Raw genomic sequence first — 23,055 nt, 5'->3', positions numbered from 1 at the left:
TCCATGGGCTGCAGGGGGACATCCTGCTTCACCACAGGCCACAGGGGACTTCTGGTCCAGTGCCTGGAGCACCTCTCCCCCTCCTTCTTCACTGACCTTGGCACCTGCAAGGCTGTTCCTCACTGCTCTCACTCTCCCAGCTGCTGTATGTGGCACAGTGTTTTTTTCCCTGTCTTAAATATGCTCTCACAGAGGCGCAAAACAACATCGCTTATTGGCTCAGCTCTGGTCAGCAGAGGGGCCCTTAGCAAACATGGGGCAGCTTCCAGATCCTTCTCACAAAAGCCACTCCTATGGCCCCGTGCTACCAAAACCTTGCCACATAAACCCACTACAGGGAGGCGCATCTCATCTGGTGGTGGCAGGCCAGTGTCACATAGACCCTCCCATGATCAACAAGCCCAAAGTTCTACCAGTTGCACCAGTCCCGAAGCTACGTGTTAATGTGATGAGTCTGCTTGTCAGCATTGGAATTCTGTGTGCATCCTCCCTATCGGAAGGACAGAGGCAAACACAACCTGTGCCCCTGATCCTTCAAGTAGTCGCCCCAAAGCCCTAAAGCCCCCTTTTTTTAATAAGCGTTAGTAACAAAAACTTGAACAAGGTGGAGATAAATCAACTTGGCTACAACATTAAAGATGAGCTTTGCGCAGTGGTCAGTTGCTGGCTGGCTTGAGGCGCGTGGCTGAGGGTCTCTAATGAATTGTATGACTGATTCGGGTGCGTGGACAGCACATGTGGTTACGGGGAAAGTATATGTAGCAGAGAAAAATGGCAATAAACGCCTTCTGCTCAAGAGGCATCGGGAGACCGTGTCTTTCATCCCTTCAGGTCTGCCCCCTTCCAACTCAGGATATTCTATGATTCCAAGTGTGGAACCCAGCATTTGGCCTTGAATGCCACGCAGCTGGATGCGGCCCGTTGATCCAGCCTGTCCAGATCCCTCTGCAGAGCCTTCCTGCCTGCCCTCAAGAAGGTCAATGCTCCTGCCCAGCTTGGTGTCGCCCACGAACTTACAGCGCCCGGTGGGGTCCATCCAGCCCAGGCGCGTGTCACAGTGGCACCCATTGTGACGTCACTTGGTGACACCCCAGGGCTCCGCCTTATAAGAGCGCAGCCGTGGCTCAGACCCTCAGTGTCGGTGCACGGCAGTGACGGACAGGGCAGGAGCACAGGGCCTTCGAGGAGTCCCCGAGCATAGCCCACGTCCCACAATGCCGCAACCGCCCGCCCAGAGGAGCCGCCGGTTTCTCCTTGCGAGCTCTCCCAATCCAGAGGCTCTTTCTGAATGGGATGAGGAGGGAGGCATGCCCCCCAGGCAGCCCAGGCTGGCCTGGCAGGAGACCTGGTCTTCTAGGGGCAGCAACCGGCCAGCAGAGGACAGCTTGCTGGCAGAGGACAGAACCCCAGTCGAGGCCATTTTGCCGGCAGAGGACAGCAGCCCGGCAGAGGCCACTGCTCAGGCAGCAGTCAGCAGCCAGGGAGAGGACAGCAACGGTGAGTCGCAGCTGCTGGATCCCAGTGAGTCTTAGGGATGGGGTGGGGAGGGTTGGGGACAGTGAGACCTCAGCTTGACTCTGGGACTCCTTTCCTGGGTAAAGTGGCGCTTGGGCTGACGGGGCCGAGCTTCCTCCGCAGCACCACAGAATCCCAGGACGCTTTGAGCTGGGGGGGACCTCGGCGATCACGATGCTTCCCCCCAGCCCAGGCTGCCCGAAGCCCACCCAGCCTGGCTGTGGGCAGTGCCAGGGAGGGGGCACCGCAGCCTGCGCCAAGACCTCACTGCCCTGGGCGTGAAGGATAGAAATCCCTGCCTGTCCAAAAGAAACCTGCCCTCTTTGAGGTTAAAGCCGTCACCCCTTGTCCTGTCGCTGCAGTCCATGATGAAGATCCCCCCCCAGCTTTCCTGGAGGCCCCTTTGGGCACGGGGAGGCCGCAGCGAGGTCCCCCCGCAGCCTTCTCCAGGCTCCACAAGCCCAGCTCCCTCAGCCTCTCTTCCCAGCGGAGCTGCTGCAGCCTCTGGGCATCCCCACGGCCTCCCCACATCCTTCTGGGGCTGGGACCCTTCCTCTTCTCACCCCTGCATTCAGCCCCTCGCTGCAGCACTCTTTCCTTTCCTCCTTTCCAGATAAGGCATGGAAACTGCGCAGAGACAAGGCCGTGGAATTCATCAGGGCGTATGTCAGAGGCAAAGAAAAGGTAATGGCAGCTGCTTGCATCTCAGCTGTGCTCCCGGCGCTGCCCTCCAGGAGTCCCACACAGCCCCAGACCCCTCAAGGCTTTGGTCCTGCTGGCCGTGGGTGTCCCCCTAATGCTCTGTTGGTGTCTTTGTGGCTGCCAGGACGACGAGGAGCAGAAGATGCTGTTCCTCAGCAAAATCTGCGATCTGTGCAGAACTGTCACAGAGAAGGGTGTGCCGATGAACTTGCATGGCTTCTGCAGCAAACATAAGCTGGTGGAGAACATCATGGTGAGAGGATGCGCAGCGGGTTGGGGAAGGGGCAAGGCCCCCCGGCACCAGCCCCCTGGGAGGCGAGGGCTGGGGCAGCGCTGGCTCTGCTGCTGCTGGGTGCCGGCAGCTCCAAGGTCTCATCCTGCTTGTGCTCTGCAGGCGCTACTGGAAAAGGAGCCCGTGGACAGCTTGCGCACAGAATTCCGGCAGAAGGCCATGGAGACTGTCACCGTCCTCAGGTGCGTGCCCAGCCCCTGGTGGCAATGTCCTGGTGGCCCTGAAGCTGGCAGGGAGGCTGCCCGTCCCTCCCAGGGATGCCCGGCCAAGGGAGGTCCGTGTCCTCCTTCATAAGCCTCGAGGCACTGCGTCCAACAGGCTCCTCTCTCTCTCTCCTTCAGCAACACCGTACCGACAGCACTGCGTGGCAAAAAGGAGAGACTCCTGCATGTGTGCTGCAAGAGCGTCTTCTTTCTGCCTCCGGAGTCGGACATGCCAGAGACAGAAGGAGCGCTCTACGCCAAGGTATGTGCTGGGTGAGGTACCGGCACCCCCAGTCCTGCTGAGCTGCTGCCTTGCTTCCCCGTGCTGACACAACCAAAGACCAGTGATGGGCTGGGGTCCAGATTTGCTTTCCCAACCTCACCCCTTCCCCTTCCCCGACCTGATCTTGTGCTGCAGGAGGTCTGCACGCAGCGGCTTTTTAGCCCCAAAGCCACCCCTGAACTCCAGAGGGGCTCAGAGCCAGCTCCTGGGGGTGAGGAGGGCCACAGAAGTAATTCGATGCTCTTCTGTCCTCCCTGCAGACTATGAGTGCCATGGACCTCATGCTGGTGGCCTTCATACTCAACTGTCCAAAGACCAGTTCCAGCACAGAGTTGCTGAATATTTTGGAGGTTTGGCATTTGCAAAGAATTTCCAAAGAATCCTCTCAGGTCACATTTGCAGACCACTGTCAACCCAGCAACTTCTCTCCTCACAGGCGCTGCTGGACTTTGCCCACTCCAAAAACCCAGCTGTGCGTGAGAGAGCTGTGAGGAGGATTGAGAGGCTGGGTGATTTCATCGTCAGGTATTTTGTGACCGAGGTAAGGCACAAGGAACCCTCCACCCTTTCCTGCATCCCAGAGCATCCTGCCACTCAGGGGTGCCTGTGAGGCAAACCTGGATGCACGTGAGTGCCTCAGCACTGTGAAGCGAGGGTCTTCGTCCCTCCTTTGCCCCTGCTCTTCCCTCCCCAGGCCGTGCTCTCTCAGGGGCTGGCTCTGCCTCCACTAAGCCCTTTGTCTCTCCTCCCTTCCTCCCCCAGAACTCAGATGACTATGAAAAATACAAGCACAGCCACGATGATTCTAGAGAGCTCTACATCCCCATCCTGGGCAAGCTGCTGGGCCACCTCTTCATTTTCAGCAATAGCAATGATTCCTTTGGACGCGCAGCTTTGGATGCTCTTTTTCACTTCTACAAAATCGTCAGAGAAGGAAGAGGTAAGAAGGTGTGGTGGGCAGCGTCCGTCTGCACACAGACATCTACTGATTTGTCTACTTGTTTTCCCCAAGTATTGTGAAGGATTATTCTTTTGCTTGGTGGAGGCTGCCCACGGAATTCTGCCAGGTTCCCTGACCTCCTCTGCTCCTCACAGCAGCTTCCCGCAGCATTCTGGCTATCGTTTTCTGCAGAAGCTAGACGCACACCTGATGTCCAGGAGCAGTTCTCTGCTGCTGTCCTTCCCAACCCTCCCCAGATCACCTACCACGCTGTTTTGTGGTCTCCCCCAGTCTAAGCCATCAATCGATGAGCACTTCCCAAACCACATCTTCCCTGAGGAGTGAACAGCAGAGCCAGCCGTGCATCACCAGGGATGGTGACGCCCTCCAGAATGCTCCCTGACTGTTTGCTCCCTGCCGTCTTAAAGGCAGGTGGTGTCAGGAGGCTTCCTGCACATCCTGACCCCGAGCAGAAGGGGATCTGTGACACGCTGCTACCCCCACGGCACCCAACGCCATTGCTTCTCCTCCTTCTGCATCATCCCTGAGGTCCCTCTTGCTCCCAGCACTCCTCACCTTGCGCTTTACATCCCTGCCCATCACTCTCCTCACCATGGGTCTGAGCCTCCCTCCTCAACCATTCCTAGTGAAAGTGCTTTTCATTATTTGGCAAGCTTGTTGGCAAAGATGCTCTTCCCTACTGACTCTTTGGTGTTGCCCCCTGTTTAGAATGCAGATTGAGAGAGGACATGGAAAATTATGCAAAGAGACACAAGAATTTGGAGCATACAACACTTCCATTTTCTATAACATCAACTCCCTGTGAAATTGCCAAGGTAATGAGCTCTGGCCTTGCTGGGGATCTTGTCCGCAGCATCAGCAGGCATCTCGTGTGAGCAAAGGGGTCCAGAACTGGTGGGGCTGGCACGGCCTCAGTCGCCCTGGTGAGAGGGTTCCTCTTGTCCCCAGGCTGGGGCTATGCAAAGGCTGCTCCCCTGTGTCCTGGCAGCAGCTCCAGCCCTCCTGGCCACCAGCAAGCCCTGGTTACCTGCAGGGCCAGCACTCTGGCCCCATATGCCCCATCCTCACCCCTTCCCCCGAGGGCCCACTCTCCAGAGCTGCCCTTGCTGCTCAGCTAAGCAGCACCCTTGGGACACTCAGTGCGGCATGTCTTCGCTCCTCCTTCTTCCCACAGGGGTTTGGAGGACATCTCTTCCCTGCTGAGAGGCTGGACATCATCCTCACAGCCCTTGAAGCTTTACAAGACTCCAGCATCCATGACAAGCAGGGGGCCTGCAGCGTGCTGGACGCAGCCTTGGAGGACCCTGACTACTGGCTGACAGATGTAAGTGGCCTGTGGCCATGGCCCTGCCCTTGAGCTCTTCCAGGCGGTGTTCCTCTCTCCTTCCCTGCCTCCCTCCCTGCTTCCCTCGCACATTGAGGTCTCTTGGGCTCCAGAAGCAACCTGAAGCCAGCAGAGAGCAATGGAAGGGGCCAAAGTTTAAGTGGCAGCTGTGGAAATGGCTGCAGTCTGCTGGCAACACCATTCCCACTTTGTCCCCCAAGGTGCCAACGATCATGGAGTGCATCAGGAAAAACCTGGGCAGCATCCACACGGCATCGGCGCGGCAGTGCCTGGACTCCCTGCTTCTCCAGCTGACCAACGTGATGCCCAGGGAAGAAGTCAAGAACCTGCTGCAGTTCTCTCCGCCACATGACAGGTCCTGGCCTTAACATCCTTGAGGGCTTGTTCCGCATCGGGAGATGCACCCGGGGACTCTCTGCTTGCCACACCAATGGCAAAGAGCAGGACATCCCCAAGGAGCACAGCCCTCCTTCCCACCAATGTGTTCCAGCCCTACTGGGCCAGCCAGGGCTGCAGCAGCCCAGCTGTCCAAGGCAGCCCAGAGTCCCCCTGCCCCCAGGGAACACCAGCTCAGCCCCCTCCTGCTTGCCCAGGCTGGGCCCTCAGTGCTCCCCAAGTCACAGGGGCTGCAGGACAGCCTGGGTCCTCTGGGGCTGGCCCAGTTTGTGGCCCTGCGGCTGAGGCAGCCTCACTGACAGAGTATTCTGGGCTTGCAGCACTGACCTGGGCATGTGGGAGGTGATCCTGGCCATGCCGCAGACCTTGGAGAAGGTTCTAAACATCATGATGGAAGACTTGCCGCTGTGCAACTGGTGCACCGCTGTCAGCGAAAACACCTGCATCCGTCGCTTGGCTGTGAGTTCCCAGATGAAACCTTGCTCCCAGCAGGGCTACGTGTGCCCCTTCAGGCACACAGGCACAGCCCTGTGCCCATCTACCCCCAAACTGCCAGCTCCCGCAGGACGTACGGACACATGGTCCCTGGGGCCGGCAAGCCCCCGTAGCTCCCCGCGCCTGGTGCCTCTTTTGTGCCAGCTGGCGCTGCCCCATCCCTGCCCAAAGGTGGGAGAAGAAGAGGCTGCAGGGAGCCCTGCAGGCCCTGCCAGGCTCTCACTGCTCTTTCTTGCAGATGCTGGCCCAGAATCACATTTCTGAGGAGGACTTTGGTAACCCAGTGCACCTCCAGAGCTACCTGAAGCACCCAAGCCCAGAGATGCGCTTGGTGGTTCTGAAAGGGCTCTGCACCGTGTCAGAGAGACCTGAGAAGGTGAGCGGGCCATCATCAAGCAAAGCCATGTTGGCAGCCTGGGGCTTTGCTCTTCTGCCCTCCCGTCCCTCCCCGCGGCCAGGAAGCAAGGCAGGAGGCTGGTGCTCAGGAACCAGAGCCCTTTGCCCAGGGTGGTCTCTCACTGCCTCACGGAAGGGAAATGGTGTCTTTCCTACAGGCAAGAAAACTTCAGGTCCTGCTGCCAGACATCCTGGAGGCCCTGCAGGACACCAACACAGACGTGGTGATGAAGGCCCTGCTTGTGCTGAAAAACGTGATGGCTCATGTGGAGAGGAGGAAGGCCAGTGGCCCGGCTCTGCAGCTGGCTGAGAAGCTCCTGCCACTCTTTGACCACGTAAGTGTGCTGCGGGAGCCCGAGCCCTCAGCTGGGCCCCCTGTAACGAGGGCTGCCCTTCAGCCCGGCCCTGTGGGCAGCACTCAGGCAGGGCCTTCCCAGTCTCCTCGTCAGCCCAGGCGCTGGGGAGCTCTGCTTGGGCATGGCTGGTGCGGCTGGTGGCGAAAGTGGGGTGGCTGGCGGGCAGCCTGCGATGGCAACCGATTGCACTGCCCTTCACGGGCACCAGGCCTTGCAGCTGCCCCTGAGCAGCTCCTCTGGGAAGGATCCAGCGCTGAAGCATCTCACAGTGCTGTGAGCTCCCTTCACATCGGCCACGCTAATGCTGAAATTCCTCCTGTCCTCCTCCCTGCCAGGCGTCCAGCCAGGTGCAGGAGCACTCCATCTGCCTCTTCCAAGCCGTGGTGGAGGCTGTGCTGCGGCAAAGGAAGAAGAAAATGAAGAGCACCGTGCACAGGAGCCTTCTCCCACTCTACTTTCACACGAGAGACCAGAGTGAGAGCGTAGCAAAGGTACAGATCTCAGAGCTGAGCAGTTACGTGGGCAAGGCTGTGCCGACACCACAGGGTTGCTCTGGGGGATCTCCGGCCGGCAGCATGAGCTGCCTCCGGTGGTGGCTGTCCCGTGGCCTTGCCTTGGCCACTGAACCCAGTGCACGCTGTCCCCCACCACAGCCTCCCATAACACGCTGGGAAAGGCTCACAGCCCTGCCAAGAGGAGGGGACAGAGGGTCTCCTTCCCAAGGCTGTGGTGCTACCTCCCAACCTCTGTTGCTCCGCAGGCCTCTGGGGAAGCTCTTGCCGTGGCTGCAGAGTTTCTGCGATGCAAAGAGCTCAAGCGCTTGGCCCAGACAGAACAGATGTGGAGGATCGGCGAGTGCTTGGTAAGGACCCAACTTCGTTTGCCCCAGCTGGGCAAATGTGCCCAACCAGAGCCCGCTGCCTGCAGCCGCATCCTCGCTCCCTTCCTTCCAGCACAGAGCCCCAGGGGGCTCTTCTGCAGGCCCCTCTGCCCTCCCTGCCCCCAGGATGCTGGAGGAGACCCTGGAGAGGGTGTGCAAGCCCCGTGACCTTGCGTTCTCTCTCTCTCCAGCTGCAGCAGGACAGAGGCAGAGTAGAAGAATACCTGCAGCAGAGCCAGCCCTACCTGAAGGCCACTCAGACCCTTTTGCGACTTGAGGCCGTCAGATTCATTGGTGAGCCCAGCCCCTGGGTCCCTCTTGGGGCAGCCTTTGGCAGCCCCAGGCACTGCCCTGGCAGTGAGGCACAGCCCTGTTGCCCCCAGAGCCCCCCGACTGGGCTCTTGCTCCAGGGTGCAGGAGGGGGCACAGCCTGGCTGGCCAGGCCAGGGGCTGTGCTGCTGGGAGCGTGCTGGGGAGCGGGGCTCTGATGGGATCTCTGTGTCTAGGTCTTGCTGCTCGCTACTGCAAGGACCAGAGCGAGGAGAAGCTGAATGAAATCCTCAGTGGTGAGTGAGGGCAGTGGGGGGTGTGCTAGGGCTGGGGGGACAGCGGCAGAGGCCCCCGTGCCTTGCCCTGCTCCAGGGAAATGCTTCGGGGCGGAGGAGCAATGCAGCCATAGGAACGAGGGAGAGGAGACGGGGTAGCCCGTGGTGTCAGGGAATGGCCTCCCAGCCTGGAGCTGGGCAGTGCCGCTGGAAGGGTTGAGTGTCCCTGAGGAAGAGTCAGGGGAAAGGGCAGTAAGGCTGACAGAAGGTGGGAGCCTGTTGTAGAGCACGCAACCAGGACGAAGAGGGAGATGAAACAGCCTACAAGCAGCTAGGAGCAGGGTCACGATTGCTAGCCCTTGCTCTCATGGGGAAGCACAATAGCGAGAGGAAAGAGTCCAGGAGATTCCTGGAGTGTGTGAATCCTCCCAAGGGATGGAGGCAGGTGGTGAGGGAACCAGCTTGTGAAGGTGCCCCACGTGACCTGTGGTGCGCAGGTGGGTGCATCTGGGACATTGCTGAGCAGCAGCTTTCAACGGATTCCTTTGTCCCTCCTGCTCCTCCTGGCCTGGGGAAGAGTCGAGTGGGGCTGGCATGGTCTGCAGGGGATGCCTGGGGATCTCTGGAAGGAGAGGGGTTTTCATCTCTGCTCTTCTTTTTTTTGCAGTCCTCCAGCCTTCAGAGAAAGACCCGGAACCCATGGTCCGTTCCCTGGCAGTTCAAACCACCCTGATCCTGACGTCAAGGCATGACGCAATGCCAAGACGGAGATTTCCACTGCCGTGGTGCTGCTAGCCCCGCAGCAGTCCTCAAAAGAGCAATATATATTTTAATAGAACTAGGTTGCTGTCTCATTATTCCAGCAGCTCCTTCAAAGTGACTCGGTGCCATGACGCTGAGCTAACTTGGAGGCCACCAAGGACGTCTTTCCCCTGGGCCCGGTGACTGCATGGTGCCTACTCAACCAGTGAAAGAGTCACAGAACCCTTGCGCTTGGAAAAGGGCCTTCAGCTCAAGTCCAAGCGTCAGCTAACACTACCAGGCCCACCACAAAACCACGGCCCTTAGCGCCAAGTCCACGCATTTCTTTAATAGCTCCAGGCCTGGGGACTCCAGCAGTGCCCTGGGCAGCCGGTTCCACCCTTTCCATGAAGAAATTCTTCCTGCCATCCCATCCTGTGAGTCCACCTGTGGTAGGTGCGCCCAGGTAGAAGAACTGCTCAGCCTCCTGGCAGAGCTTCGGGAGGAGGTGGGCAGGCTGAGGAGCACCACGGAGTCGGAGAAGGTTGAACTGTACTCTGCCAGCCCTGGGACAGATGCGTCAGGCAGACACAGCAGAGGAAATGGAGGATCCCCTACCCTCTGGCCATCAGGCAGAAGGAGTGCATCTCAGTGACGAAGGGATGGAAGTTTAGATCTGCTCGGAGCAGCAGGCGAACCCTTCCTTGCCTACCTCACCTTCCTTTCAGGTGCCCTGAACCAACAGACTCTGGAACTAATGGACACACAAACGATGATGTGCATGAAGGTCCATCCAGGTTGGAGGGGTTTTCTAGGGCAAGTCAGCCTTCCCCAGTATCACGACCACCTCCATCAAGAAAAAGAGAAGGGTTACTGTCATAAGCGACTCCCTTCTGAGCAGAACAGAGGGCCGCATACGCCAACCTGACCAAACCCATGGAGAAGTCTGCTGCCTCCCAGGAGATCAGGGTAAAAGATGTTTCTAGAAAGCTCACTCGCCCTGGAAGGCCCTCTGAGCATCATCCATTGCTGTTCTATCTCGACAGCAGCTTCAAAGTGGCAAAGGGAAGTCCAAGGGCAATCATAGGGGACTTCAGGGCATTGGGGCAATGGGTGAAAGGATCAGGGGCACACATAGCATTTTCCTCTCTTGGTAGCAAGGAATAATAGGGAAAGAAAGAGGCAGAGGCAGGTAATAAATAGGTGGCTCCCATGGTGGTGTCATGGACAGAATTACGGCTTTCTCCATCATGGGATGGCCCATACAACTGCAGGCCAGCTAGTGCCTGACTGGAAGCACCTTTATCAGAGGAGGAGAAAGATTTTGCACAGTTAGTTAGCAGGGCTGATCGACAGAGCGTTAAACAAGATCTGAAAGAGGAAAGGGATAACAACAGAACCACTGGTGATATGCTAGGGGATGGCACACCAAAATGGGAGGGACTGTGCGCTAGCAAGATCATTCGGCCTGCTCTATGCCACGCTGGGTACACTGGAGCACATTTGGAATGTTTCTGCACTGATGCACCCAGCATGAGGGACAAGCAGGAGGAGCTGGAAGCTTCAGCTCCATCCCAGAACAAGCGAGACTTGGTGTGCTGTGATGGACGGTTATGGGCTCTTCAGGAAGGATAGGCAGGGCAGGCGAGGCAAGGGGCTGGCACAAGGACGTGGCCGAGAGCTTCTGGGTAAGGATTAAGGGAGAAACCAATCACGTGGCTGTTGCAGTGGGTGTTTGCGATACCAATGAATTATTGGCTAAGGAACTAAGAGAGAGCTCTCTTAGCTCAGCTGCCCTTGTCCTGATGGGGGACTTCAACTTGCCAGACATTAACTGGGAAGACCACACAGCTGTTACAAGCAGGTCCAGGAGATTCCTCACACACCTTGATGACAATTCCTTGGTACAGCTACTGAGGGAGACAACAAGGAAAGGTGCCATCCTAGACCTGTTGCTTGTGAACATAGAGGGTGTGGTGGGTGAAGTGGTGATGGGCGGCCATCTTGGCCATAGCAATCATGAAGCAGTTGAGTTTAAAAATCTTTGGCGATAGGAGGAAGACTGCCAGTACACCTGCTTTTGGCAGGGAGGTTGGACCCGATGATCTCTTGAGGTCCCTTCCAGCCCCTCCAATTCTGTGAACTTTGGACACGGGGAGGGCAGAGTTCAGGCTGCTCAGGGAACTAGTTAGGAAGATCCCCTGAGAAGCTGTTTTGGAAGGTATCGGGGTCCATCTTTTTAAGCACGACCTCCTAAGAGCACAGGAGCAGGCGATTCCAAAATGTTGGAAGTCAGGCAGGCGGGGCAGGAGGACAGCTTGGCTGAGCAGGGATCTTCTTCTAGAGCTAAAGTGGAAAAAGAAAGTGTGTGGCCGCTGGAAGCAAGGTCGTGTGACATGGCAGGGCTACAGAGGTGCTGTTTGCCTCTCTTGGGAGAAAATTCCACCACACACCAGCCACAGGACTCATCCCACCAGGTTTCGCTTATGCCGATGATTTCGTAGCTGTGGGACAGGGCCAAGACTTCTAGCTCATCCATTTGATTCCTCATACTGCATGCTTTTGTGTAGAAGCACTTCAAATGCGCCTCCCTACACGCAGCGCCTTGTGGAGCTGACCGCAGGACCTCACTAGCACACCGTCCCTCTGATTCTAGCGCACCATCCCTCAGCTCATCAGCGGTGTGCCTAGTTTTATCCCCTTCCTCCTTCGACTCTAGTTTAAAGCCCTATCCATCAGCCCTGCCAACTCCTGAGCAAAAATCCTTACCCCTCTCTGAGAGAGTGTGGTGGTTTTACTTGGGTAGGCAGCTGAGCTTCACCAAGACCGCTCTCTCACTCCCCCTCCTCAAAGAGGAACAGGGAGAAAATACGATGAAAAGGGCTCAAGGGTTGAGATAAGGACAAGGAGATCGCACAGTAATTATCGTGACGGACAAAACTCAGCATAGGGAGATAGTAAGATTTATTGCTTATTAGTAACAAGCTAGAGAAGTGAGAAACAAAGGAGAGAAACCAAAAGCACCTTCTCCCCCATCTACCCTCTTCCACCTCCTCCCCCCGAGCAGTACAGGGGAACGAAGGAACGGGGGTTATGGTCAGTCTACAGTGCTTCTTCTCTGCCGCTCCTTCTCGGTCACTCTCGTCCCTTGTGTTGTGGGATCCCTCCCACGGGATGCAGTCCTTGCTGAACCGATCCGGCATGGGCTTCCCACAGGCAGCAGCTCTTCCAGAAATGCTCCAGATATGGGTCTGTACCATGGGGCCCATCCCTCAGGATGCTTTCAACCTGGGTCAACTGCTTCAACCTGGGTCCCCCACAGGCAGCAGCTCCTGCCAGGTCACCTGCTCCTGCATGGGCTCCTCTCCACAGGCAACAGGTCTGGCCCGGAATCTGCTCCGGCAGGGGTCTTCCACAGGCGGCAGCCTCCGTCAGTGCAGGGCCACCTGCTCCACCGCGGTCTCCTCCACGGGCTGCAGCATGGAACCCTGCTCCACCGTCGTACTCCATGGGCTGCAGGGGGACATCCTGCTTCACCACAGGCCACAGGGGACTTCTGGTCCAGTGCCTGGAGCACCTCTCCCCCTCCTTCTTCACTGACCTTGGCACCTGCAAGGCTGTTCCTCACTGCTCTCACTCTCCCAGCTGCTGTATGTGGCACAGTGTTTTTTTCCCTGTCTTAAATATGCTCTCACAGAGGCGCAAAACAACATCGCTTATTGGCTCAGCTCTGGTCAGCAGAGGGGCCCTTAGCAAACATGGGGCAGCTTCCAGATCCTTCTCACAAAAGCCACTCCTATGGCCCCGTGCTACCAAAACCTTGCCACATAAACCCACTACAGGGAGGCGCATCTCATCTGGTGGTGGCAGGCCAGTGTCACATAGACCCTCCCATGATCAACAAGCCCAAAGTTCTACCAGTTGCACCAGTCCCGAAGCTACGTGTTAATGTGATGAGTCTGCTTGTCAGCATTGGAATTCTGTGTGCATCCTCCCTATCGGAAGGACAGAGGCAAACACAACCTGTGCCCCTGATCCTTCAAGTAGTCGCCCCAAAGCCCTAAAGCCCCCTTTTTTTAATAAGCGTTAGTAACAAAAACTTGAACAAGGTGGAGATAAATCAACTTGGCTACAACATTAAAGATGAGCTTTGCGCAGTGGTCAGTTGCTGGCTGGCTTGAGGCGCGTGGCTGAGGGTCTCTAATGAATTGTATGACTGATTCGGGTGCGTGGACAGCACATGTGGTTACGGGGAAAGTATATGTAGCAGAGAAAAATGGCAATAAACGCCTTCTGCTCAAGAGGCATCGGGAGACCGTGTCTTTCATCCCTTCAGGTCTGCCCCCTTCCAACTCAGGATATTCTATGATTCCAAGTGTGGAACCCAGCATTTGGCCTTGAATGCCACGCAGCTGGATGCGGCCCGTTGATCCAGCCTGTCCAGATCCCTCTGCAGAGCCTTCCTGCCTGCCCTCAAGAAGGTCAATGCTCCTGCCCAGCTTGGTGTCGCCCACGAACTTACAGCGCCCGGTGGGGTCCATCCAGCCCAGGCGCGTGTCACAGTGGCACCCATTGTGACGTCACTTGGTGACACCCCAGGGCTCCGCCTTATAAGAGCGCAGCCGTGGCTCAGACCCTCAGTGTCGGTGCACGGCAGTGACGGACAGGGCAGGAGCACAGGGCCTTCGAGGAGTCCCCGAGCATAGCCCACGTCCCACAATGCCGCAACCGCCCGCCCAGAGGAGCCGCCGGTTTCTCCTTGCGAGCTCTCCCAATCCAGAGGCTCTTTCTGAATGGGATGAGGAGGGAGGCATGCCCCCCAGGCAGCCCAGGCTGGCCTGGCAGGAGACCTGGTCTTCTAGGGGCAGCAACCGGCCAGCAGAGGACAGCTTGCTGGCAGAGGACAGAACCCCAGTCGAGGCCATTTTGCCGGCAGAGGACAGCAGCCCGGCAGAGGCCACTGCTCAGGCAGCAGTCAGCAGCCAGGGAGAGGACAGCAACGGTGAGTCGCAGCTGCTGGATCCCAGTGAGTCTTAGGGATGGGGTGGGGAGGGTTGGGGACAGTGAGACCTCAGCTTGACTCTGGGACTCCTTTCCTGGGTAAAGTGGCGCTTGGGCTGACGGGGCCGAGCTTCCTCCGCAGCACCACAGAATCCCAGGACGCTTTGAGCTGGGGGGGACCTCGGCGATCACGATGCTTCCCCCCAGCCCAGGCTGCCCGAAGCCCACCCAGCCTGGCTGTGGGCAGTGCCAGGGAGGGGGCACCGCAGCCTGCGCCAAGACCTCACTGCCCTGGGCGTGAAGGATAGAAATCCCTGCCTGTCCAAAAGAAACCTGCCCTCTTTGAGGTTAAAGCCGTCACCCCTTGTCCTGTCGCTGCAGTCCATGATGAAGATCCCCCCCCAGCTTTCCTGGAGGCCCCTTTGGGCACGGGGAGGCCGCAGCGAGGTTCCCCCGCAGCCTTCTCCAGGCTCCACAAGCCCAGCTCCCTCAGCCTCTCTTCCCAGCGGAGCTGCTGCAGCCTCTGGGCATCCCCGCGGCCTCCCCACGTCCTTCTGGGGCTGGGACCCTTCCTCTCCTCACCCCTGCATTCAGCCCCTCGCTGCAGCACTCTTTCCTTTCCTCCTTTCCAGATAAGGCATGGAAACTGCGCAGAGACAAGGCCGTGGAATTCATCAGGGCGTATGTCAGAGGCAAAGAAAAGGTAATGGCAGCTGCTTGCATCACAGCTGTGCTCCCGGCGCTGCCCTCCAGGAGTCCCACACAGCCCCAGACCCCTCAAGGCTTTGGTCCTGCTGGCCGTGGGTGTCCCCCTAATGCTCTGTTGGTGTCTTTGTGGCTGCCAGGACGACGAGGAGCAGAAGATGCTGTTCCTCAGCAAAATCTGCGATCTGTGCAGAACTGTCACAGAGAAGGGTGTGCCGATGAACTTGCATGGCTTCTGCAGCAAACATAAGCTGGTGGAGAACATCATGGTGAGAGGATGCGCAGCGGGTTGGGGAAGGGGCAAGGCCCCCCGGCACCAGCCCCCTGGGAGGCGAGGGCTGGGGCAGCGCTGGCTCTGCTGCTGCTGGGTGCCGGCGGCTCCAAGGTCTCATCCTGCTTGTGCTCTGCAGGCGCTACTGGAAAAGGAGCCCGTGGACAGCTTGCGCACAGAATTCCGGCAGAAGGCCATGGAGACTGTCACCGTCCTCAGGTGCGTGCCCAGCCCCTGGTGGCAATGTCCTGGTGGCCCTGAAGCTGGCAGGGAGGCTGCCCGTCCCTCCCAGGGATGCCCGGCCAAGGGAGGTCCGTGTCCTCCTTCATAAGCCTCGAGGCACTGCGTCCAACAGGCTCCTCTCTCTCTCTCCTTCAGCAACACCGTACCGACAGCACTGCGTGGCAAAAAGGAGAGACTCCTGCATGTGTGCTGCAAGAGCGTCTTCTTTCTGCCTCCGGAGTCGGACATGCCAGAGACAGAAGGAGCGCTCTACGCCAAGGTATGTGCTGGGTGAGGTACCGGCACCCCCAGTCCTGCTGAGCTGCTGCCTTGCTTCCCCATGCTGACACAACCAAAGACCAGTGATGGGCTGGGGTCCAGATTTGCTTTCCCAACCTCACCCCTTCCCCTTCCCCGACCTGATCTTGTGCTGCAGGAGGTCTGCACGCAGCGGCTTTTTAGCCCCAAAGCCACCCCTGAACTCCAGAGGGGCTCAGAGCCAGCTCCTGGGGGTGAGGAGGGCCACAGAAGTAATTCGATGCTCTTCTGTCCTCCTTGCAGACTATGAGTGCCATGGACCTCATGCTGGTGGCCTTCATACTCAGCTGTCCAAAGACCAGTTCCAGCACAGAGTTGCTGAATATTTTGGAGGTTTGGCATTTGCAAAGAATTTCCAAAGAATCCTCTCAGGTCACATTTGCAGACCACTGTCAACCCAGCAACTTCTCTCCTCACAGGCGCTGCTGGACTTTGCCCACTCCAAAAACCCAGCTGTGCGTGAGAGAGCTGTGAGGAGGATTGAGAGGCTGGGTAATTTCATCATCAGGTATTTTGTGACCGAGGTAAGGCACAAGGAACCCTCCACCCTTTCCTGCATCCCAGAGCATCCTGCCACTCAGGGGTGCCTGTGAGGCAAACCTGGATGCACGTGAGTGCCTCAGCACTGTGAAGCGAGGGTCTTCGTCCCTCCTTTGCCCCTGCTCTTCCCTCCCCAGGCCGTGCTCTCTCAGGGGCTGGCTCTGCCTCCACTAAGCCCTTTGTCTCTCCTCCCTTCCTCCCCCAGAACTCAGATGACTATGAAAAATACAAGCACAGCCACGATGATTCTAGAGAGCTCTACATCCCCATCCTGGGCAAGCTGCTGGGCCACCTCTTCATTTTCAGCAATAGCAATGATTCCTTTGGACGCGCAGCTTTGGATGCTCTTTTTCACTTCTACAAAATCGTCAGAGAAGGAAGAGGTAAGAAGGTGTGGTGGGCAGCGTCCGTCTGCACACAGACATCTACTGATTTGTCTACTTGTTTTCCCCAAGTATTGTGAAGGATTATTCTTTTGCTTGGTGGAGGCTGCCCACGGAATTCTGCCAGGTTCCCTGACCTCCTCTGCTCCTCACAGCAGCTTCCCGCAGCATTCTGGCTATCGTTTTCTGCAGAAGCTAGACGCACACCTGATGTCCAGGAGCAGTTCTCTGCTGCTGTCCTTCCCAACCCTCCCCAGATCACCTACCACGCTGTTTTGTGGTCTCCCCCAGTCTAAGCCATCAATCGATGAGCACTTCCCAAACCACATCTTCCCTGAGGAGTGAACAGCAGAGCCAGCCGTGCATCACCAGGGATGGTGACGCCCTCCAGAATGCTCCCTGACTGTTTGCTCCCTGCCGTCTTAAAGGCAGGTGGTGTCAGGAGGCTTCCTGCACATCCTGACCCCGAGCAGAAGGGGATCTGTGACACGCTGCTACCCCCACGGCACCCAACGCCATTGCTTCTCCTCCTTCTGCATCATCCCTGAGGTCCCTCTTGCTCCCAGCACTCCTCACCTTGCGCTTTACATCCCTGCCCATCACTCTCCTCACCATGGGTCTGAGCCTCCCTCCTCAACCATTCCTAGTGAAAGTGCTTTTCATTATTTGGCAAGCTTGTTGGCAAAGATGCTCTTCCCTACTGACTCTTTGGTGTTGCCCCCTGTTTAGAATGCAGATTGAGAGAGGACATGGAAAATTATGCAAAGAGACACAAGAATTTGGAGCATACAACACTTCCATTTTCTATAACATCAACTCCCTGTGAAATTGCCAAGGTAATGAGCTCTGGCCTTGCTGGGGATCTTGTCCGCAGCATCAGCAGGCATCTCGTGTGAGCAAAGGGGTCCAGAACTGGTGGGGCTGGCACGGCCTCAGTCGCCCTGGTGAGAGGGTTCCTCTTGTCCCCAGGCTGGGGCTATGCAAAGGCTGCTCCCCTGTGTCCTGGCAGCAGCTCCAGCCCTCCTGGCCACCAGCAAGCCCTGGTTACCTGCAGGGCCAGCACTCTGGCCCCATATGCCCCATCCTCACCCCTTCCCCCGAGGGCCCACTCTCCAGAGCTGCCCTTGCTGCTCAGCTAAGCAGCACCCTTGGGACACTCAGTGCGGCATGTCTTCGCTCCTCCTTCTTCCCACAGGGGTTTGGAGGACATCTCTTCCCTGCTGAGAGGCTGGACATCATCCTCACAGCCCTTGAAGCTTTACAAGACTCCAGCATCCATGACAAGCAGGGGGCCTGCAGCGTGCTGGACGCAGCCTTGGAGGACCCTGACTACTGGCTGACAGATGTAAGTGGCCTGTGGCCATGGCCCTGCCCTTGAGCTCTTCCAGGCGGTGTTCCTCTCTCCTTCCCTGCCTCCCTCCCTGCTTCCCTCGCACATTGAGGTCTCTTGGGCTCCAGAAGCAACCTGAAGCCAGCAGAGAGCAATGGAAGGGGCCAAAGTTTAAGTGGCAGCTGTGGAAATGGCTGCAGTCTGCTGGCAACACCATTCCCACTTTGTCCCCCAAGGTGCCAACGATCATGGAGTGCATCAGGAAAAACCTGGGCAGCATCCACACGGCATCGGCGCGGCAGTGCCTGGACTCCCTGCTTCTCCAGCTGACCAACGTGATGCCCAGGGAAGAAGTCAAGAACCTGCTGCAGTTCTCTCCGCCACATGACAGGTCCTGGCCTTAACATCCTTGAGGGCTTGTTCCGCATCGGGAGATGCACCCGGGGACTCTCTGCTTGCCACACCAATGGCAAAGAGCAGGACATCCCCAAGGAGCACAGCCCTCCTTCCCACCAATGTGTTCCAGCCCTACTGGGCCAGCCAGGGCTGCAGCAGCCCAGCTGTCCAAGGCAGCCCAGAGTCCCCCTGCCCCCAGGGAACACCAGCTCAGCCCCCTCCTGCTTGCCCAGGCTGGGCCCTCAGTGCTCCCCAAGTCACAGGGGCTGCAGGACAGCCTGGGTCCTCTGGGGCTGGCCCAGTTTGTGGCCCTGCGGCTGAGGCAGCCTCACTGACAGAGTATTCTGGGCTTGCAGCACTGACCTGGGCATGTGGGAGGTGATCCTGGCCATGCCGCAGACCTTGGAGAAGGTTCTAAACATCATGATGGAAGACTTGCCGCTGTGCAACTGGTGCACCGCTGTCAGCGAAAACACCTGCATCCGTCGCTTGGCTGTGAGTTCCCAGATGAAACCTTGCTCCCAGCAGGGCTACGTGTGCCCCTTCAGGCACACAGGCACAGCCCTGTGCCCATCTACCCCCAAACTGCCAGCTCCCGCAGGACGTACGGACACATGGTCCCTGGGGCCGGCAAGCCCCCGTAGCTCCCCGCGCCTGGTGCCTCTTTTGTGCCAGCTGGCGCTGCCCCATCCCTGCCCAAAGGTGGGAGAAGAAGAGGCTGCAGGGAGCCCTGCAGGCCCTGCCAGGCTCTCACTGCTCTTTCTTGCAGATGCTGGCCCAGAATCACATTTCTGAGGAGGACTTTGGTAACCCAGTGCACCTCCAGAGCTACCTGAAGCACCCAAGCCCAGAGATGCGCTTGGTGGTTCTGAAAGGGCTCTGCACCGTGTCAGAGAGACCTGAGAAGGTGAGCGGGCCATCATCAAGCAAAGCCATGTTGGCAGCCTGGGGCTTTGCTCTTCTGCCCTCCCGTCCCTCCCCGCGGCCAGGAAGCAAGGCAGGAGGCTGGTGCTCAGGAACCAGAGCCCTTTGCCCAGGGTGGTCTCTCACTGCCTCACGGAAGGGAAATGGTGTCTTTCCTACAGGCAAGAAAACTTCAGGTCCTGCTGCCAGACATCCTGGAGGCCCTGCAGGACACCAACACAGACGTGGTGATGAAGGCCCTGCTTGTGCTGAAAAACGTGATGGCTCATGTGGAGAGGAGGAAGGCCAGTGGCCCGGCTCTGCAGCTGGCTGAGAAGCTCCTGCCACTCTTTGACCACGTAAGTGTGCTGCGGGAGCCCGAGCCCTCAGCTGGGCCCCCTGTAACGAGGGCTGCCCTTCAGCCCGGCCCTGTGGGCAGCACTCAGGCAGGGCCTTCCCAGTCTCCTCGTCAGCCCAGGCGCTGGGGAGCTCTGCTTGGGCATGGCTGGTGCGGCTGGTGGCGAAAGTGGGGTGGCTGGCGGGCAGCCTGCGATGGCAACCGATTGCACTGCCCTTCACGGGCACCAGGCCTTGCAGCTGCCCCTGAGCAGCTCCTCTGGGAAGGATCCAGCGCTGAAGCATCTCACAGTGCTGTGAGCTCCCTTCACATCGGCCACGCTAATGCTGAAATTCCTCCTGTCCTCCTCCCTGCCAGGCGTCCAGCCAGGTGCAGGAGCACTCCATCTGCCTCTTCCAAGCCGTGGTGGAGGCTGTGCTGCGGCAAAGGAAGAAGAAAATGAAGAGCACCGTGCACAGGAGCCTTCTCCCACTCTACTTTCACACGAGAGACCAGAGTGAGAGCGTAGCAAAGGTACAGATCTCAGAGCTGAGCAGTTACGTGGGCAAGGCTGTGCCGACACCACAGGGTTGCTCTGGGGGATCTCCGGCCGGCAGCATGAGCTGCCTCCGGTGGTGGCTGTCCCGTGGCCTTGCCTTGGCCACTGAACCCAGTGCACGCTGTCCCCCACCACAGCCTCCCATAACACGCTGGGAAAGGCTCACAGCCCTGCCAAGAGGAGGGGACAGAGGGTCTCCTTCCCAAGGCTGTGGTGCTACCTCCCAACCTCTGTTGCTCCGCAGGCCTCTGGGGAAGCTCTTGCCGTGGCTGCAGAGTTTCTGCGATGCAAAGAGCTCAAGCGCTTGGCCCAGACAGAACAGATGTGGAGGATCGGCGAGTGCTTGGTAAGGACCCAACTTCGTTTGCCCCAGCTGGGCAAATGTGCCCAACCAGAGCCCGCTGCCTGCAGCCGCATCCTCGCTCCCTTCCTTCCAGCACAGAGCCCCAGGGGGCTCTTCTGCAGGCCCCTCTGCCCTCCCTGCCCCCAGGATGCTGGAGGAGACCCTGGAGAGGGTGTGCAAGCCCCGTGACCTTGCGTTCTCTCTCTCTCCAGCTGCAGCAGGACAGAGGCAGAGTAGAAGAATACCTGCAGCAGAGCCAGCCCTACCTGAAGGCCACTCAGACCCTTTTGCGACTTGAGGCCGTCAGATTCATTGGTGAGCCCAGCCCCTGGGTCCCTCTTGGGGCAGCCTTTGGCAGCCCCAGGCACTGCCCTGGCAGTGAGGCACAGCCCTGTTGCCCCCAGAGCCCCCCGACTGGGCTCTTGCTCCAGGGTGCAGGAGGGGGCACAGCCTGGCTGGCCAGGCCAGGGGCTGTGCTGCTGGGAGCGTGCTGGGGAGCGGGGCTCTGATGGGATCTCTGTGTCTAGGTCTTGCTGCTCGCTACTGCAAGGACCAGAGCGAGGAGAAGCTGAATGAAATCCTCAGTGGTGAGTGAGGGCAGTGGGGGGTGTGCTAGGGCTGGGGGGACAGCGGCAGAGGCCCCCGTGCCTTGCCCTGCTCCAGGGAAATGCTTCGGGGCGGAGGAGCAATGCAGCCATAGGAACGAGGGAGAGGAGACGGGGTAGCCCGTGGTGTCAGGGAATGGCCTCCCAGCCTGGAGCTGGGCAGTGCCGCTGGAAGGGTTGAGTGTCCCTGAGGAAGAGTCAGGGGAAAGGGCAGTAAGGCTGACAGAAGGTGGGAGCCTGTTGTAGAGCACGCAACCAGGACGAAGAGGGAGATGAAACAGCCTACAAGCAGCTAGGAGCAGGGTCACGATTGCTAGCCCTTGCTCTCATGGGGAAGCACAATAGCGAGAGGAAAGAGTCCAGGAGATTCCTGGAGTGTGTGAATCCTCCCAAGGGATGGAGGCAGGTGGTGAGGGAACCAGCTTGTGAAGGTGCCCCACGTGACCTGTGGTGCGCAGGTGGGTGCATCTGGGACATTGCTGAGCAGCAGCTTTCAACGGATTCCTTTGTCCCTCCTGCTCCTCCTGGCCTGGGGAAGAGTCGAGTGGGGCTGGCATGGTCTGCAGGGGATGCCTGGGGATCTCTGGAAGGAGAGGGGTTTTCATCTCTGCTCTTCTTTTTTTTGCAGTCCTCCAGCCTTCAGAGAAAGACCCGGAACCCATGGTCCGTTCCCTGGCAGTTCAAACCACCCTGATCCTGACGTCAAGGCATGACGCAATGCCAAGACGGAGATTTCCACTGCCGTGGTGCTGCTAGCCCCGCAGCAGTCCTCAAAAGAGCAATATATATTTTAATAGAACTAGGTTGTTGTCTCATTATTCCAGCAGCTCCTTCAAAGTGACTCGGTGCCATGACGCTGAGCTAACTTGGAGGCCACCAAGGACGTCTTTCCCCTGGGCCCGGTGACTGCATGGTGCCTACTCAACCAGTGAAAGAGTCACAGAACCCTTGCGCTTGGAAAAGGGCCTTCAGCTCAAGTCCAAGCGTCAGCTAACACTACCAGGCCCACCACAAAACCACGGCCCTTAGCGCCAAGTCCACGCATTTCTTTAATAGCTCCAGGCCTGGGGACTCCAGCAGTGCCCTGGGCAGCCGGTTCCACCCTTTCCATGAAGAAATTCTTCCTGCCATCCCATCCTGTGAGTCCACCTGTGGTAGGTGCGCCCAGGTAGAAGAACTGCTCAGCCTCCTGGCAGAGCTTCGGGAGGAGGTGGGCAGGCTGAGGAGCACCACGGAGTCGGAGAAGGTTGAACTGTACTCTGCCAGCCCTGGGACAGATGCGTCAGGCAGACACAGCAGAGGAAATGGAGGATCCCCTACCCTCTGGCCATCAGGCAGAAGGAGTGCATCTCAGTGACGAAGGGATGGAAGTTTAGATCTGCTCGGAGCAGCAGGCGAACCCTTCCTTGCCTACCTCACCTTCCTTTCAGGTGCCCTGAACCAACAGACTCTGGAACTAATGGACACACAAACGATGATGTGCATGAAGGTCCATCCAGGTTGGAGGGGTTTTCTAGGGCAAGTCAGCCTTCCCCAGTATCACGACCACCTCCATCAAGAAAAAGAGAAGGGTTACTGTCATAAGCGACTCCCTTCTGAGCAGAACAGAGGGCCGCATACGCCAACCTGACCAAACCCATGGAGAAGTCTGCTGCCTCCCAGGAGATCAGGGTAAAAGATGTTTCTAGAAAGCTCACTCGCCCTGGAAGGCCCTCTGAGCATCATCCATTGCTGTTCTATCTCGACAGCAGCTTCAAAGTGGCAAAGGGAAGTCCAAGGGCAATCATAGGGGACTTCAGGGCATTGGGGCAATGGGTGAAAGGATCAGGGGCACACATAGCATTTTCCTCTCTTGGTAGCAAGGAATAATAGGGAAAGAAAGAGGCAGAGGCAGGTAATAAATAGGTGGCTCCCATGGTGGTGTCATGGACAGAATTACGGCTTTCTCCATCATGGGATGGCCCATACAACTGCAGGCCAGCTAGTGCCTGACTGGAAGCACCTTTATCAGAGGAGGAGAAAGATTTTGCAC

The 23,055-nt window shown here is 58.1% G+C and overlaps 2 protein-coding genes across 2 annotated transcripts; both read left to right on the top strand.

The window, feature by feature from the left end:
- Positions 1 to 5,899: 5,899 nt before the first annotated feature.
- LOC137855302 (uncharacterized) lies at positions 5,900 to 9,164 on the top strand. The gene is made up of 8 exons (XM_068679339.1): positions 5,900 to 6,156; positions 6,431 to 6,568; positions 6,747 to 7,217; positions 7,280 to 7,435; positions 7,705 to 7,806; positions 8,016 to 8,118; positions 8,331 to 8,390; positions 9,037 to 9,164. Exons 1-8 carry the CDS (start codon positions 6,031 to 6,033, stop codon positions 9,162 to 9,164), a joined length of 1,284 nt encoding a protein of 427 aa, XP_068535440.1. The 5' UTR covers positions 5,900 to 6,030.
- Positions 9,165 to 18,514: 9,350 nt separating this feature from the next.
- On the top strand, positions 18,515 to 21,779 carry LOC137855301 (uncharacterized). Its single transcript, XM_068679337.1, has 8 exons — positions 18,515 to 18,771; positions 19,046 to 19,183; positions 19,362 to 19,832; positions 19,895 to 20,050; positions 20,320 to 20,421; positions 20,631 to 20,733; positions 20,946 to 21,005; positions 21,652 to 21,779. The coding sequence occupies exons 1-8, from the start codon at positions 18,646 to 18,648 to the stop codon at positions 21,777 to 21,779; spliced, it is 1,284 nt and encodes a 427-aa protein (XP_068535438.1). The 5' UTR covers positions 18,515 to 18,645.
- Positions 21,780 to 23,055: the final 1,276 nt, after the last annotated feature.

The sequence above is a fragment of the Anas acuta genome, chromosome 4 (genome assembly GCF_963932015.1).
Source record: "Anas acuta chromosome 4, bAnaAcu1.1, whole genome shotgun sequence".
In the NCBI taxonomy this organism is placed as follows: domain Eukaryota; kingdom Metazoa; phylum Chordata; class Aves; order Anseriformes; family Anatidae; genus Anas; species Anas acuta.
The sequence above is the reverse complement of the archived record's forward strand: the minus strand, read 5'-3'. Positions and strand labels throughout refer to the sequence as shown.

Excerpts from the sequence above, each read along its gene's own strand:
- LOC137855302 (XM_068679339.1), top strand. The coding sequence starts at position 6,031 with ATGTGGGAGGTGATCCTGGCCATGCCGCAGACCTTGGAGAAGGTTCTA. Across the intron at positions 7,218-7,279 it reads CTGAAGCATCTCACAGTGCT|GCGTCCAGCCAGGTGCAGGA; the intron begins GTGAGCTCCCTT and ends CCTCCCTGCCAG. Across the intron at positions 7,436-7,704 it reads AGAGTGAGAGCGTAGCAAAG|GCCTCTGGGGAAGCTCTTGC; the intron begins GTACAGATCTCA and ends GTTGCTCCGCAG.
- LOC137855301 (XM_068679337.1), top strand. The coding sequence starts at position 18,646 with ATGTGGGAGGTGATCCTGGCCATGCCGCAGACCTTGGAGAAGGTTCTA. Across the intron at positions 18,772-19,045 it reads CCTGCATCCGTCGCTTGGCT|ATGCTGGCCCAGAATCACAT; the intron begins GTGAGTTCCCAG and ends TCTTTCTTGCAG. Across the intron at positions 21,006-21,651 it reads GCTGAATGAAATCCTCAGTG|TCCTCCAGCCTTCAGAGAAA; the intron begins GTGAGTGAGGGC and ends TTTTTTTTGCAG.